General features: G+C 42.5%; 1 protein-coding gene across 3 annotated transcripts in view; it reads right to left on the reverse strand.

The window, feature by feature from the left end:
- NLRP3 (NLR family pyrin domain containing 3) overlaps window positions 1–10,393 on the reverse strand; it is a 54,674-nt gene extending 44,281 nt beyond the window's left edge. The window contains exons 1-5 of one of the 3 annotated variants that reach the window (XM_047082272.1): window positions 8,870–10,392; window positions 8,688–8,749; window positions 7,978–8,306; window positions 2,969–3,067; window positions 489–2,250 (exon numbers count right to left, since the gene is read on the reverse strand). In XM_047082272.1, the coding sequence (XP_046938228.1) occupies window positions 489–2,250; window positions 2,969–3,067; window positions 7,978–8,260 (2,144 nt within the window). In that variant the 5' untranslated portion in view covers window positions 8,261–8,306; window positions 8,688–8,749; window positions 8,870–10,392. Of the gene's footprint in view, window positions 1–488; window positions 2,251–2,968; window positions 3,068–7,977; window positions 8,307–8,687 lie in introns of all 3 variants that reach the window. The other 2 variants (XM_047082281.1, XM_047082270.1) reach the window with 2 other exon arrangements.
- Window positions 10,394–13,665: the final 3,272 nt, after the last annotated feature.

The raw sequence follows: 13,665 nt of genomic DNA on the forward strand, positions 1-13,665 counted from the left end.
CACATCCACCAAACGTTTATTTTGTTGTTGGTGGTGGTGGTGTTGGCTTTTTTCTCATCCATTTGTCCACCTACCTTTCCTCTACTAGTCAATCTCTGCCGCTGAAGGAGTCTGGTAGAAATGGGTGGTGGTGGCATTATGTAGCTGTTGCAACCACATTTTTTAAATGCTTATTTATTTATTTTGAGAGAGCATGCACATTAGCAGGGGAGGGTCAGAGAGAGAGGAAGAGACAGAATCCCTACCAGCATCCATGCTGTCAGTGCAGAGCCCGATGTGGGGCTCGATTTCATGAACTATGTCATCATGACCCGAGCTAAAATCAAGAGGCTGATGCTTAACTGACTGACCCACCCAGGTGCCTCTGTTGCAACCACATTTTAAAGACAATTGAGAAGTGGGAAGAGAGAAAGTGCCCAGAGAAAGGTGACTAGAAAGTGAAGGCAACACTACCATTCTACCACCTGCCTGAAGCCAAATTGTCTTACCGGTGAGTATAGGCAGCATGAGGATCTAGGAGGACACAGTGGTCCACCTCACAGTGTTGCACTTCCTCCTCCTCTTCCTCCTCCTCTTCCTTTGGAGAGTTATGAAGCAACCTCAGGGAAAGTGATTCCACACCTTGACAGTTCTCAATACAAAAAGAAGAAACTACATGGTCCATTCTGGTAGAGAGATTGATGTCAATTTGGGGGAAATGGCCCATGGCCTTTTGCACAAAGTCCTCCTCTTGCATCTCATATAGACAGTAGAACAACTCCAACTGGCTGGGCTGGATCTGCAGATTCTTGGCCTTGGCTTTCTTTTCAATCCATTTTAGCAGCTCCAGCCTGATTTGCTGAGAGATCTTGCAACTCAGTTTTTTCTCCAAGTAGGAGGTTCTCTCCTGGTTTACAAGGCCAAAGAGGAAACGGACAACGAAAATCAGATACCCCTTTTCAAACTTGCCATAGTTTTCCAGAAGGACTGTCACATCTCGGTTGGGAAGCTTGGAACCACTCAACAGCAAGCTCCCTGTGTCTCCCTGTCCCTCCTCTTCCAGCAAGTAGTACATGGCAGCAAAGAATTCCTGGAAGGTCATGTGGATGAAGCTGTAGAATTTCTCACAGTCCACTTCCTTCTGGAATAGGTTGATCCTCAAGAAAGCAGATACATCTGCCTTCTGAAGGCCATGATTCCTAAGGTCACACTCCTCAAACAGGATTTTCTGGTTCCAGATTCCATCTGCGGCCAAGGAACAGAGACCCCGGAGGTTAGTAGAGACATCGTGGTTCTGGTTCCCTCTGCGGGATTGCAACAAAGTGGAGAGGAAGAAGATGTACACTGCAGTGGTGGTCTTGGATGTCTGGGCAAGACTCTTGCCACTGTCCATCTGCTGCTTCAACCCAGTGCACACAATCCAGCAGACCAAGGGGATAAAGCACATGGTGAAGAGGATCTCATTCTCCTGAATCAGCCTGAAGGCCTCCCTGGCTTGCTGCTCATCTGAGAAATACTTGAAAAAGTATTCCTTTCTTTTGGCCTCTGAGAAACCCAGGATCTCCACATGACGGGGCCGGTCCAGCAAATGCTGTAGTTTCTCCAGAGCCACAGGTCTCGTGGTGATAAGTAAAGAGGCCTCGGGAAGCAGCCTCTTTCTGATGAGGCTGCTCAGGAGAATGTCTCCCCGCTCTACCTTCTGCCAGTTTGTACAGAGCGCCTCTGTGTGCTCATCAAAGGCACCCTGAAGTTCATCGAAGCCATCCATGAGGAAGAGAATCCGAGAAGGCTTGCTCACAATCTTGCATATGGGTGGGTTTGGATCCGGGCAGCAGCTGACAATCAGGTCTCCCAGGCTCCTCCGTGTCCCGAGACTTACTTCCCGACAGTGGATATAAAACAAATAGTCAAACCTGTCCTGGTAAATTTTCTCTGATGCCCAGTCCAACATGATCTTCCTTGCCAGTATTGTTTTCCCAATGCCTGCTGCTCCCTGGAATACCACCGTGTGAACAGGCTCAGAGTGTTGGTCGTCAGGCTCAAACAGTAATTCCACATTCAGGGAGCTCACAGGGCTGTCCAGCATCTTGGCTGAAGTCCTGCCGATGGCCAGGAGCTCATGTTCCCTCTCTTGCTGGTTCTTGTGTTCCTTGACAAGACGCAGCCTGGTATAGCGTTTGTTGAGGTTCACGCTCTCACCCAGACGAGCATTCCTATCTTTGATACACTGGAATCTGCTCCTCACATGTTTTTTGTACTTCTTACAGTAATCTGAGGCAAAACAGAAAGGTAGACTTTGGGAGAAGCCCAAGCACATGAAAGCTCTCAACAAGGGTCTCTGGTCCATAGGGAGTGATGACCAAAGCTAAGAAATGGAAAGTGCAGGTTCTCTTCACTGCACAGGTACAGACGGTCCCAGAAAATCTAGGATGTCAAAATCTTCCTATACACAGCTGAGCAGAAGAACAGCAAAGTGCCACAGGCACTGTCACCTACCAGAAAATCCTTTTCTACAATGTTTATTTGTTTATTTTTGAATGATAGAAAGAGAGAGAGTACAGGGAAGGGGCAGAGAGAGAGAGAGAGGGAGAGAGAGAGAGACTCCCAAGCAGGCTCTTCACAGTCAGCTCAGAGCCTGCTGCAGGGCTGGAACTTATGAACCATGAGATCATGACCTAACCCAAAATCAACTTTACCAATGAGCCACCCAGGTGCCCCCAGAAAGTCATTTATTTTTCTTCTATCTTATTCCTTTAGGTCGCCATCCCATACCTTTTAAAACCTGAAACACTCAATCACCTCCCCTTGGTGACTTCCCTTGGGACTACAAGGAGCCATGTGAACACTGATCTGTTTCTTCAGCTCTAGTGGATTTCCTGAAATGGGCCTCTGTACCCCCAAGGAGCAGGAACATATAGGATGAACAAGCTTCCCAGCCTCCAAAGCAGGATTTCCAAACCCAATGGGAAGCACTATTCCCATTGCTTACCCTTCTTTTTTTTACAAATAGAGATTCTGGATAGGTACCCGAATAAACCCATCCACTCTTCTTCAAGGCTTTCTTCCCGGTATACCACATGTGCATTATCTGAAAACAAAAGGAAAAAGAAATACAAATTTAAAAGCCAGGACTCCTGACTAAGGTGACATAATTCAGACCCAGTACCCAACAGCTGGCACAGCTCAAAGTCCCCTGTTCCAGATCTCTCCCAAACAAAAACAGAGCTCAGAGCTGCGAATGACAGGTGTGCAGCTGGACATCCACTTCGTGGCATTCATGCACTTTTAAATGTCTAAATATCCCCAAGATGGCTATGGACCAGCAGGATTATCCTTCCCTGCCCCCAAATGTCTGAAATTAGTCATACCCACATTCTTATCTCCCAAAGTAAGAATTACCAATCTAGTTTGTCTAACTCAGTGGTTCACTATCCCAGCTGACTTGAGATTCACTTAGGAAGCTTTAAAAATATTGACTCTGAGGTGCACCTGGTAGCCTAAGTTGGTTGAGTGTCAGACTCTTCATTTTGACTCAGGTAATGATCTCATGGTTTAGAAGTTCCAGTCCCATGTCAGGTTCTGTGCTGACTCCTGGAAGCTGCTTAGGATTCTCTCTCTCCTGCTCTCTCTTCCCTGCCCCTGATTGCTCCCTCTCTCTATCTCAAAATAAATAAAAACATATTTTAAAATACTGATTCTTGGACTCCACCCGCAGTGATTATTTTTCAATTTATCTGAGGTAGTGTCCAGCACCATTGTGTATAATAATAAATAAATATAAAATAAAAGTTATATATATATATATATTTTTTTTTAATATAATTTATTGTCAGTGGGCACCTGGGTGGCTCAGTCGGTTAAACTTCCAACTTCGGCTCAGGTCATGATCTCACAATTCATGGGTTCAAGCCCTGTGCCAGGCTCTGTGCTGACAGCTCAGAGCCTGGAGCCTGCTTCAAATTCTGTGACTCCTTCTCTCTCTGTCCCTCCCCTGCTCATGTGCTCTCTCACTCTCTCTCAAAACTAAATAAACAGATTTTATATATATATATATATATATATGTATAATTTATTGTCAAGTTAGCTAACATTCATTGTATATAGTGTATAGTGTGCTCCTGGTTGGGGGTTAGATTCCCATGATTCATCACTTACACACAACACCCAGTGCTCATCCCAACAAATGCCCTCCTCAGTGTCCATCACCCATTTTCCCCTCTCCCCCATCCACCCCCATCAACTTTCAGTTTGTTCTCTGTATTTAAGAGTCTCTTATGTGTTTTCCCCCTCTCTGTTTGAAACTAATTTTTCCCTTTCCCTTCCCCCATGGTCTTGTGTTAAGTTTTTCAAGATCCACATATGAGTGAAAACATGTTATCTGTCTTTCTGTGACTTATTTCACTCAAGGTAATGCCCTCCAGTTCCATCCATGTTGTCATAAATGGCAGGATTTCATTCTTTCTCATTGTCAAGTAGTATTCCATTGTGTATATAAACCACATCTTCTTTATCCATTCATCAGTTGATGGACATTTGGGCTTTTCCCATAATTTGGCTATTGTTGAAAGTACTTCTATAAACATTGGGGTATATGCACCACTTTGAATCATCACTCCTGTATCCTTTGGATAAATTCCTAGTAGTGCTATTGCTAGGTTATAGGGTAGTTCTAGTTTTAATTTTTTGAGGAACCTTCACACTGTTTTCCAGATCAGCTGCACCAGTTTGCATTTCCCCACCAACAGTGAAAGAAGGTTCCCATTTCTCCACATCCTCACCAGCATCTGTTGTTTTCTAAGTTGTTAATTTTAGCCACTGTGACAAGTGTGGGGTGATATCTCAGTGTGATTTCGATTTGTATTTCCCTGATGATGAGTGATGAGCGTCTTTTCATGTGTTTGTTAGCAATCTGGATGTGTTCTTCGGAAAAGTGTCTACTCAAGTCTTATGCCCATTTCTTCACTGGATTATTTGTTTTTTGGGTGTTGAGTTTGGTAAGTTCTTTAAATAGTTTGGATAAAAACCCTTTATCTGATATGTTATTTGCAAATATCTTCTCCTATTCTGTCAATTGCCTTTTAGTTTTCTTGATTGTTTCCTTTGCAGTGCAGAAGCTTTTTATCTTGATGAAGTCCCAATAGCTCATTTTTGTTTTTAAATTCCCTTGCTTTTGGAGATGTGTGGAGCAAGAAATTGCTGTGGCTGAGGTCAAAGAGGTTGTTGCCTGATTTCTCCTCTAGGGTTTTGATGCTTTCCTGTCTCACACTTAGGTCTTTCATTTATTTTGAGTTTATTTTTGTGAATGGTGTAAGAAAATGGTCCAGTTTCATTCTTCTGTTTGTAGCACCCAATATATTTTGAAAGCTCCAACATGCATCTACAGTTGAGAATCATAGATCTAAACAGTCACTAAATTAGACATCCCAAAGAAGCATTTCACCAGAGAAATTAAAGTACAATAGAACAAGTGCTAAGCCACCAGGGGAAATATTTGAGAGATAATTTTAGATGAGCAGGAACCCAAGAGCAACATAAAAGATTCCTGGTAAAGGGGCATCTGGGTGGCTCAGCTGGTTTACTGTCCAACTTCAGCTCAGGTCATAATCTCATGGTTCGTGAATTCAAGCCTCACGTTGGGCTCTGTGCTGACAGCTCAGAGCCTATAGCCTGCTTCCGATTCTGTGTCTCCCTGTCTCTCTGCCCCTCCCATGCTGCACTCTGTCTCTCTCAAAAATAAATAACCATTAAAAAAAATTTTTTAAAGCTTCTACGTAGGTGTCTACTTATTCTGAATGCAAATGCTATTGATAACTCGGTCACACAACAAAATCTAAACATTAACTCAAACCAAAACCATGACTTAATTCTTAATCTAAAACCTAACCCTACAATCTTCTCCCCCTCAACAACAACAAAAACAAAAACAGACTTCTAACCCTAGTTATAATTCTTCCATCTCAGAGCCCAGTTACAGAAGCCAAGATAGCATAGTAGTTAAGAGCCAGGATCCAGCCCAAGGCACACCTGGCACTGAATCCAGGTCTTGGATCTGACTGAAACAGAGTCTCAGGCAACCAGAATCTCTTTCAGACTCACTTCAAGTTGTTGGCCAACCTCCAGAATGATCTTCTATTTGCAAAACTGAAACTCTAACCATTAAACAATTCCCCATTCCCCACTGCCTGCAGCTCCTAGCAAACACTTTCTGTCTCTATAAATTTAACCACTGTAGTAGCTCTTATAAATGGAATCATACTGTGTTTGTCTTTTTGTGTCTGGAGTGTCTTATTTAGTAATGAAACTGAAAGTTCATTTGAAAGTGCCAGCCTCATGGCGCCTGGCTGGCTCAGTTGGTAGAGCATGCAACTCTTGATCTAGGGGTTGTGAGTTCAAGACCTATGTTGGGTGTAGAGCCTACAAATAAAATTTTAAAAAAAATGCCAGCCTCATGGAGTTCTTATAAGGAATTACCAAAATCCATAAAAACTGCTTAAGTGAACCACTTCTGCCACTATGATTATTACACCTTAATTTGGTTAATTAGTATATAAGTAAGGACACAATTTTAATTATATTATTATATGCATTTTTTATAACATCCCGCTGCTGTGCATCCCCACCTCATGCCCCCATTATCATGTTTCTGTCCCTCATTATGTCCATATCACTGACCCATTCGCCATACTTCTCCTGATCTGCTGATTCATTTTTATTCCTCCTTTCTACTAGCTCAACATCATCATCCTGTGATCTTCTAGGTTCCTTTGAGCCCTTTCTTGTACCCTTCCCTTGTTCAAAACATCAAGCCAGAAAGAAAAACTCTACCCCCAACATGTTCACAGTTCCTAGGGGATAGATGAGCCATGAGTTGGATTTTTAAAGGAGCTAGAAGGAAACCAAACTGCTTTCCTCCAATGTCTCATGGCAGTATCATAAGAGGAAGAAAGGGGATAAAGCCAAGATGATAAATGGAATTATTAAAAAACAAAGGTTAACTTTATTGCATCAAAAGATACCATCAACAGAGTGAAAAGGCAATCCATGGAATGGAAGAAAATATTTGCAAATCATATATTTGATAAATAGTTAATATCCAGGACATAAAAAGAGTCCTCACAAGTCAACAACAGCAACAACAAATACCCCAATTAAAATATGGGAAAAGGGAGTTGAATAGACATTTCTCCAAAGATAAACAAATGGCTAAAAACCACATGAAAAGTCATTCAGTATCAGTAGCCAATCAGGAAATGCAACTCAAAACTGCAATAAGATATCATCTCACAGCCATTAGAATAGCTACTATCAAAACAAAAATAAAATAAGTGTTGGGGATGAGGAAAAATTAGAACCCTTGTACACTGTTGATGTGAGTGCAAAATGGTGCAGCCACTGTGGAAAACATTATGGGAGTTCCTCAAAGAATTGGACCTAGAATTACCATATCATCCAATAATTCCACTTCTGAACATACACCCAAAGGAACTGAAAGCAGGGTCTCAAAGAAACTTGTACCCACATGTTCCTACCAGCATTAGTCACAAGAATCAAAAGCTAGAAGCAATCTGAATGTCCATTGATGGATGAATAGGTGAACAAAATGTGGTATACATATACCAGGGGATATTATTACACCTTAAAAAGGAATGAAATCATGTCATGTGTGACAACATGGATGAAGCTCAAGGACTTTATCTTAAATAAAATAAGCCACATACAAACAAATACTTTATGATTCAATTTATAAGAGGTACAAAGAGTAGTCAGATTCATTGAGACAGAAAGTGGTGGCTCAAGAGGCTGAGGGGAAGGGAATGGAGAATTGTTATTTAATGGGTACAGAGTTTTGTAAGATGAAAAAAAGTTCTGGAGATTGATTGCACAACATGACTCTGCTTAACACTACTGAACCATATGTTTAGAAATGGTAAGAGGGTAAATTTTATGTTATGTGTATTTTATCACAATTTTTAAAAATGTTGTCTTCCTTCCACTCACCCCACTGTGGCTCATCCCTCTTAGCTTTTTCATAAAGGTCTCTCCTGTTGATTGCAGCAAAAATCCACACTGCCATGGCCCATGCCTTCTCCTCACCATTGAAGTCAATCATCAAAGTAGCTAGATCCATGTGGTCCGCCTTCTCTGTCTGACTCCGAGGGAGTGGGCTGAACCCCTTTTGAGAAGGGTAGTCTTCTAAGTGCATCTTGAATTTCTTAAAGTCTGTGTCCCCCAAATCCTCCAGGTAACGGGCCAACTTGCAGCGGACACTTGCCATGTTCATCCGTGGCTCTGGTCAGGGTCTTTGGGCATAGGTCCACACTGGGAAGCTGGAACAGTGGAAACAGACAGGTAAGGAGAGTCATTTTTAAATTCTGCCCTCTTTAGAGAGAATTAAACTATGAAAAATCCAGAATACAAAACAAAAACTATAACCCAACTGTGAGTTGTCATCTTTAATTTTAAGAAGTGAACCAGGGGCACCTGGGTGGCTCAGTCAGTTAAGTGCCCAACTTTGGATTTCAGCTCAGGTCATGATCTAGTGGTCATGGGACTGAGCCCCACATCGGGCTCCATGCTGAGCCTGGAGCTTGCTTGGGTTTCTCTCTCTCCCTGTCTCTGCCCCTCCCCTGCTCATTCGCATTCTCTTTCTCTCTCAAAATAAATAAATAAACATGAAAAAGAAAAAAAAAAGTGAACCAAATACCTACCAGAATGTTCTCCTGTTATCTTGACTCAGGAGTGTGTCCTGAGCCATGGAAGAAAGGTGTCCCTGTGAACAGAAACAGTAATTAAACCCACAAACGCAACTGCATTAACAGCCTTATATATGCGCAAACCAACTGCTCTGTGATGTCACTTCCAAATGTCACCAAGAGAATTTTGTTCTCACCAATTACTGGGCTATGGCCTACGATAAACTCTTCATTACTCCTCACCTTCACTTTCCTCATCTATAAAATGACAGAGTGGAAAATATGGCTCTTAAGTTCCTTCTAACTGAAAGGCTCTGGTTCCCCGTTTTTGCTTTGACCCAGGAAATGAGTAACTATGATGGTAACAGAGCAGCACATGGCTGGACAGAGAAAGAGCACAGAGAAGGGGATGGTCTTCTAGTGCACGTCTATTGATCCACTGATTGATAGAAACAAATGAAATGAAACTTAGGTACCGCAGGGGTGGGGTGGGTGGAATAAACACATAACATCTCTTTAAGGTCTCCTTGCAAAATTCACAATTATAATTGTTAGAACTGACATTTATTGAGAGTCTCTTGTGGGCTAAGGCCCTGCACTAATCCTTTTTCTTATCTAAGTCTCACAAAGCTGTATGACATGAGTATATTTCTAAGCCCGTTTTGTGGAAGAGGAACTTAGTCTTTTTTTTTTTTTTTTTTTTGGAACTCAGTCTTAGAAACTAGGGGGTCTGTCCAAGGTTTTCACAGAAAGAAAAAAAAATGGTTCAAAGCCAGGATTTAGATCAGGGTCACTGATTTCTCACATCCCTAACACTGCACTGTTCACAGAGTGGAAAGGTGTGTAACTATCTCTTCCATCACTTAACTAGGTTTGTCAGTCAGATCCAAAACAAAAAAAGATCAAAGACTGTAAAATAGATGGTTAAAAAGCAAAAAACATTTTCCCAGCATTTGCCACACACAGCCGTGTATTACAGAGCTCACTGAGGCTCAGTTTCCCTACGTAAATTTAGGGTTCCACAAAGAGCAGAGGTCAGCTGCTACAACTTTTTCTCTTCCACCTTTCCCAGATTTTGGATAGATGAACGCGCTCATTGTGTTTGGGATTGGTCCCTTCACAACGAATTTGGAAAAGCACAGCATCAACCTAAAGGCATAAATGATGCTGATGGGAGGGAGAGAGCCTGTGGAGCTATGGAACACTTTAAATTAGAATTTAGAATGACCACAGATTAGTGTGCAAGACACAGAGACAAGCTCACCTCTCTCTGTATCTCACTCCTGGCTCCACGCACCTGCCAAGTCTATTCCTTATGCATTTGAGGGGTGGTGGGCCGCCTCCAGATGGATCCATCCCTGGTCCCCCTCCACCAATCTTTTCATCCACACCCAGACTGTCTGTACCTGTCCTCGGTGCCCCCCTTTCCCTAACCCTAGTGCACCCTATCCCAACCTTTATCTCCTATGTCCCTGCTGTCTAGGATGTTCATTTCCTCATACACATCCTCTCCATCCAGCCTCTGGGGGACTGCTCGGCAAATCCCCCAGAGTCGTGGGTCTAAGCTGTGTCTGCTGTCCTGGCCCTCACCCCTGCCCTTAGGCACACACTTGCACAAACACATAAAGCCCAATAATGAGAAACATCAGAGTACATTCCAAATCCTCGTTGAAGGACAAACTTTCAAGCTGGCCTAAGAATCCCTAGTGCATTAACCAAGAGAAATCTGGCCCTTGACATCCCCTCCCCATTTCTCCCCAGTCCCTTGCATCCACACAGTGTCACAGAGCTGGACTCACCCAGATGCAGGCCTCAGAAACAGCCCAAGAGGAAACTTGATGAATTTATAGTGGCCACAGCCCAGCATGGGCAGGAAGGATGTGGCCTAGCATGGAGTGAACAAGCTTGCATCACAGACAAAGTTAGAGACGAATGTTTACTCATATTGCTGGATTTTCCAAACCAAACGAGTGGTGTTCTTATCTCTGGTTGCTGCCAGAGATGTCTGCACTCTTCTGAGTGTCCCACTGGGGAGGGGAGTTGGGGGAAACTAAGCTGGTGCTCAGTGGATGTGCCCTCTGGCTCTCACAGCTGCTGTTTGAGTGTTGTGATGACAAATAGGAGGGTAGAATGGAGGATCCACCAGAGCTGGCAAGTGGAGAATCAGGAGCAGGACTAGCCCATCACACTATAGATCCTTGCTCTCTCAAGCCACCACATGGAGGCAGTCAGCAGGCAGCGTAGGGTCTGCTCATCACCAGCTGGTCTGTTTTAACCACTTTCTTGAAGGAAGAATACACCTGTGAAGGGGCACCTGGGTGCCTCAGTTGGTTGAGTGTCCGACTTCAGCTCAGTTCATGATCTCATGGTTCTGAGTTCGAGCTCTCTGCTGTCAGAACAGAGCCCACCTCAGATCCTCTGTCCTTCTTTCTCTGCCCCTCTTCCACTCATTCTCTCTGTCTCCCTCAAAAATAAACATTAAAAAAAGGACTGAAACCAATGTTGCCCTGTATATTAACTAACTAGAATTTGAATAAAAATTTTAAAAGAAAAAAAAAACACACCTGTGAAACTGTCACTGCCATCAAATCCACCTGTTTATCACCCCCCAAACTTCCCTCCCACTCCCTTATTATTGTTCTTGTTGCTGCTGCTGTTGTTGTTATTTTATTGTTAATATTTTGTGTCTATAGGAAGAAGACTTCATACAAAATCTACCCTTTAAATAAATATTTAAATAAATAAATAATAATTGGTAAATAAATATTTAATAAATATTTTAATAAACACAACACAGAATGATTAACTGTAGGCACTGTGCTGTACAGCAGATCTCCAGGACTTAGTCATCCTGCATAACAGAAATTTTACACCCTTGACTAATACCTCTCCACTTTCCCTCTCCCCAGCCCCTGGCAACTACCATTCCACTCTCTGTTTCTATGATTTTGACTATTCTAGATTCCACATATGAGTGATGTCATACAGTATTTGTCTTGCTCTGTCTGACTTATGTCACCTTGCATAATGTCTTTGAGGTCCAACCATGTTATGAATGGCAGGATTTCCATTATTTTTTTTAATGTTTATTTATTTTGAGAGAGGAAGAGAAAGAGAGAATCCCAAGCAGTTTCCACAATTTCAGCACAGAGCCTGACGCAGGGCTCAATCTCACAAGCCGTGAGATCATGACCTGAGCCGAAATCAAGAGTCAGATGTTTAACTGACTGAGCCACCCAGGTGCCCCCAGGATTTCCTATTTTCATGTGGCTGAATAATATCCATCATGTGATATAGATAGATAGATAGATAGATGATAGATACATAGACGGATAACAGATAATGAAAGATAATAGATGATAGATAATAGATGACGATAGATAATAGATGATAGATAATAGATGATGATGATAGCTAGATAATACATAATAAATGATGATAGATAGATGATAAATAGATAATAGATAACAGACGATGATGGATAGATGATAGATGATAGATTGATAGTTAGATAGAGTATATCTTTTTTTCTCATTATTTACTTATTTATTTATTTATTTATTTAAATATGAAATCTATTATCAAATTGGTTTCCATACAACACCCAATGCCCATCCCAACAGGTGTCCTCCTCAATACCCCTCACCCACCTAGATAGAGTATATCTTTATCCATTCTTCCATTTATGGTCACTTAGGGTGTTTCCATATCTCAACTATCATGGGTGATGCTGCCATGGGCGTGTGAGTGCAAGCATCTCTTCGAGATCCTGGTTTCAATTCCTCTGGATAGGCACTCTACTCCCTGACTCACTTAGGCACTTGTTCTCCTAACACTTATGAAGCACCTGGTGCATAGCAGGCAATAACACAAAGTTGAAAAGCACCTTGCCTTACCCAAGAGGACCTTGGAGGATAAACACCCAGACCACCTTCTCCAGTACTTGCAGTGGCTGCAGAACCAGTGACAATGACATGGGTTTAACAGAGCGTAAAGAATGAGAGGTGCTCAGCACCCCAGGCAAGTTCAGGGACCCTGGTGCAAGAAGGACAAGAGTCCAAATCCAGAGGAGAGCCACTGGCCAATGACTTTGTCTCTCTGTGCCTCAGTTTCTTCACCTGTAAAATGAGGGAAACAATGGCACCAATTGTAGAGGGTTTTTGTAAGGATTGTAAGGATTGAACAAATGAATAAATGTGAGGCCTCTTGAACAGAACCTGATTTGGAGAAGCTGGTGTCAGTGGTTAACACCTGTTACTACCGTTGTTATAATTATGTGCAGAATGCTCTGAGAGAGGAAAGAGTGGTATATATTACTATATCCTGCAAGGGAAGAATGGCAGACCTGAGCTTCAAGCTCTGCCTGTCATAAGGGGCATCAAGGGCTTCAGACACTCAGGCTACACAGCTCAATCATGCTCAAACAGATAAGGCTGAACCAGGAACAGGAGTGTGTGTGTGTGTGTGTGTGTGTGTGTGTGTGTGTGTGTGTGTATGAATGAGCTTTTCATTTTTTTTAATTTTTTTTAACATTTATTTATTTTTTGAGAGACAGCATGAGTGGGGGAGGAGCAGAGAGACAGGAGACACAGAATCTGAAGCAGACTGCAGGCTTTGAGCTTGTCAGCACAGAGCCCAATGTGGGGCTTGAACTCATGAACTACGAGATCATGTCCTGAGTCTTAGATGCTTAACCAACTGAGCCACCCAGGTGCCCCTCCTTTTTCCTTTAATTCTTTCTGTACTATTTGAATTTTATTTTGTTGCCATAAACATTACTCATGAGTAAGAAATAAATAAGCTAAATACTACTTCTTCATAATACACCTAAAAGAAGCCTTCACATTTATTATTTTAATGTTTATTTACTTATTTATTTTGAAAGAGAGAGAGAGAGGGAGAAAGCGTCAGCAGGGGAGAGGGGCAGAGGGAGAGAGAGCATCCCAAGCATGCTCTGTGCCCAGTGCAGGGGTTTGACCCAAGGCTCAATGTG

The sequence above is a fragment of the Lynx rufus genome, unplaced genomic scaffold, assembly GCF_022079265.1.
Source record: "Lynx rufus isolate CCGP_SWC_20201006 ecotype Redwood Valley unplaced genomic scaffold, mLynRuf1.p SCAF_1, whole genome shotgun sequence".
Lineage (NCBI taxonomy): Eukaryota > Metazoa > Chordata > Mammalia > Carnivora > Felidae > Lynx > Lynx rufus.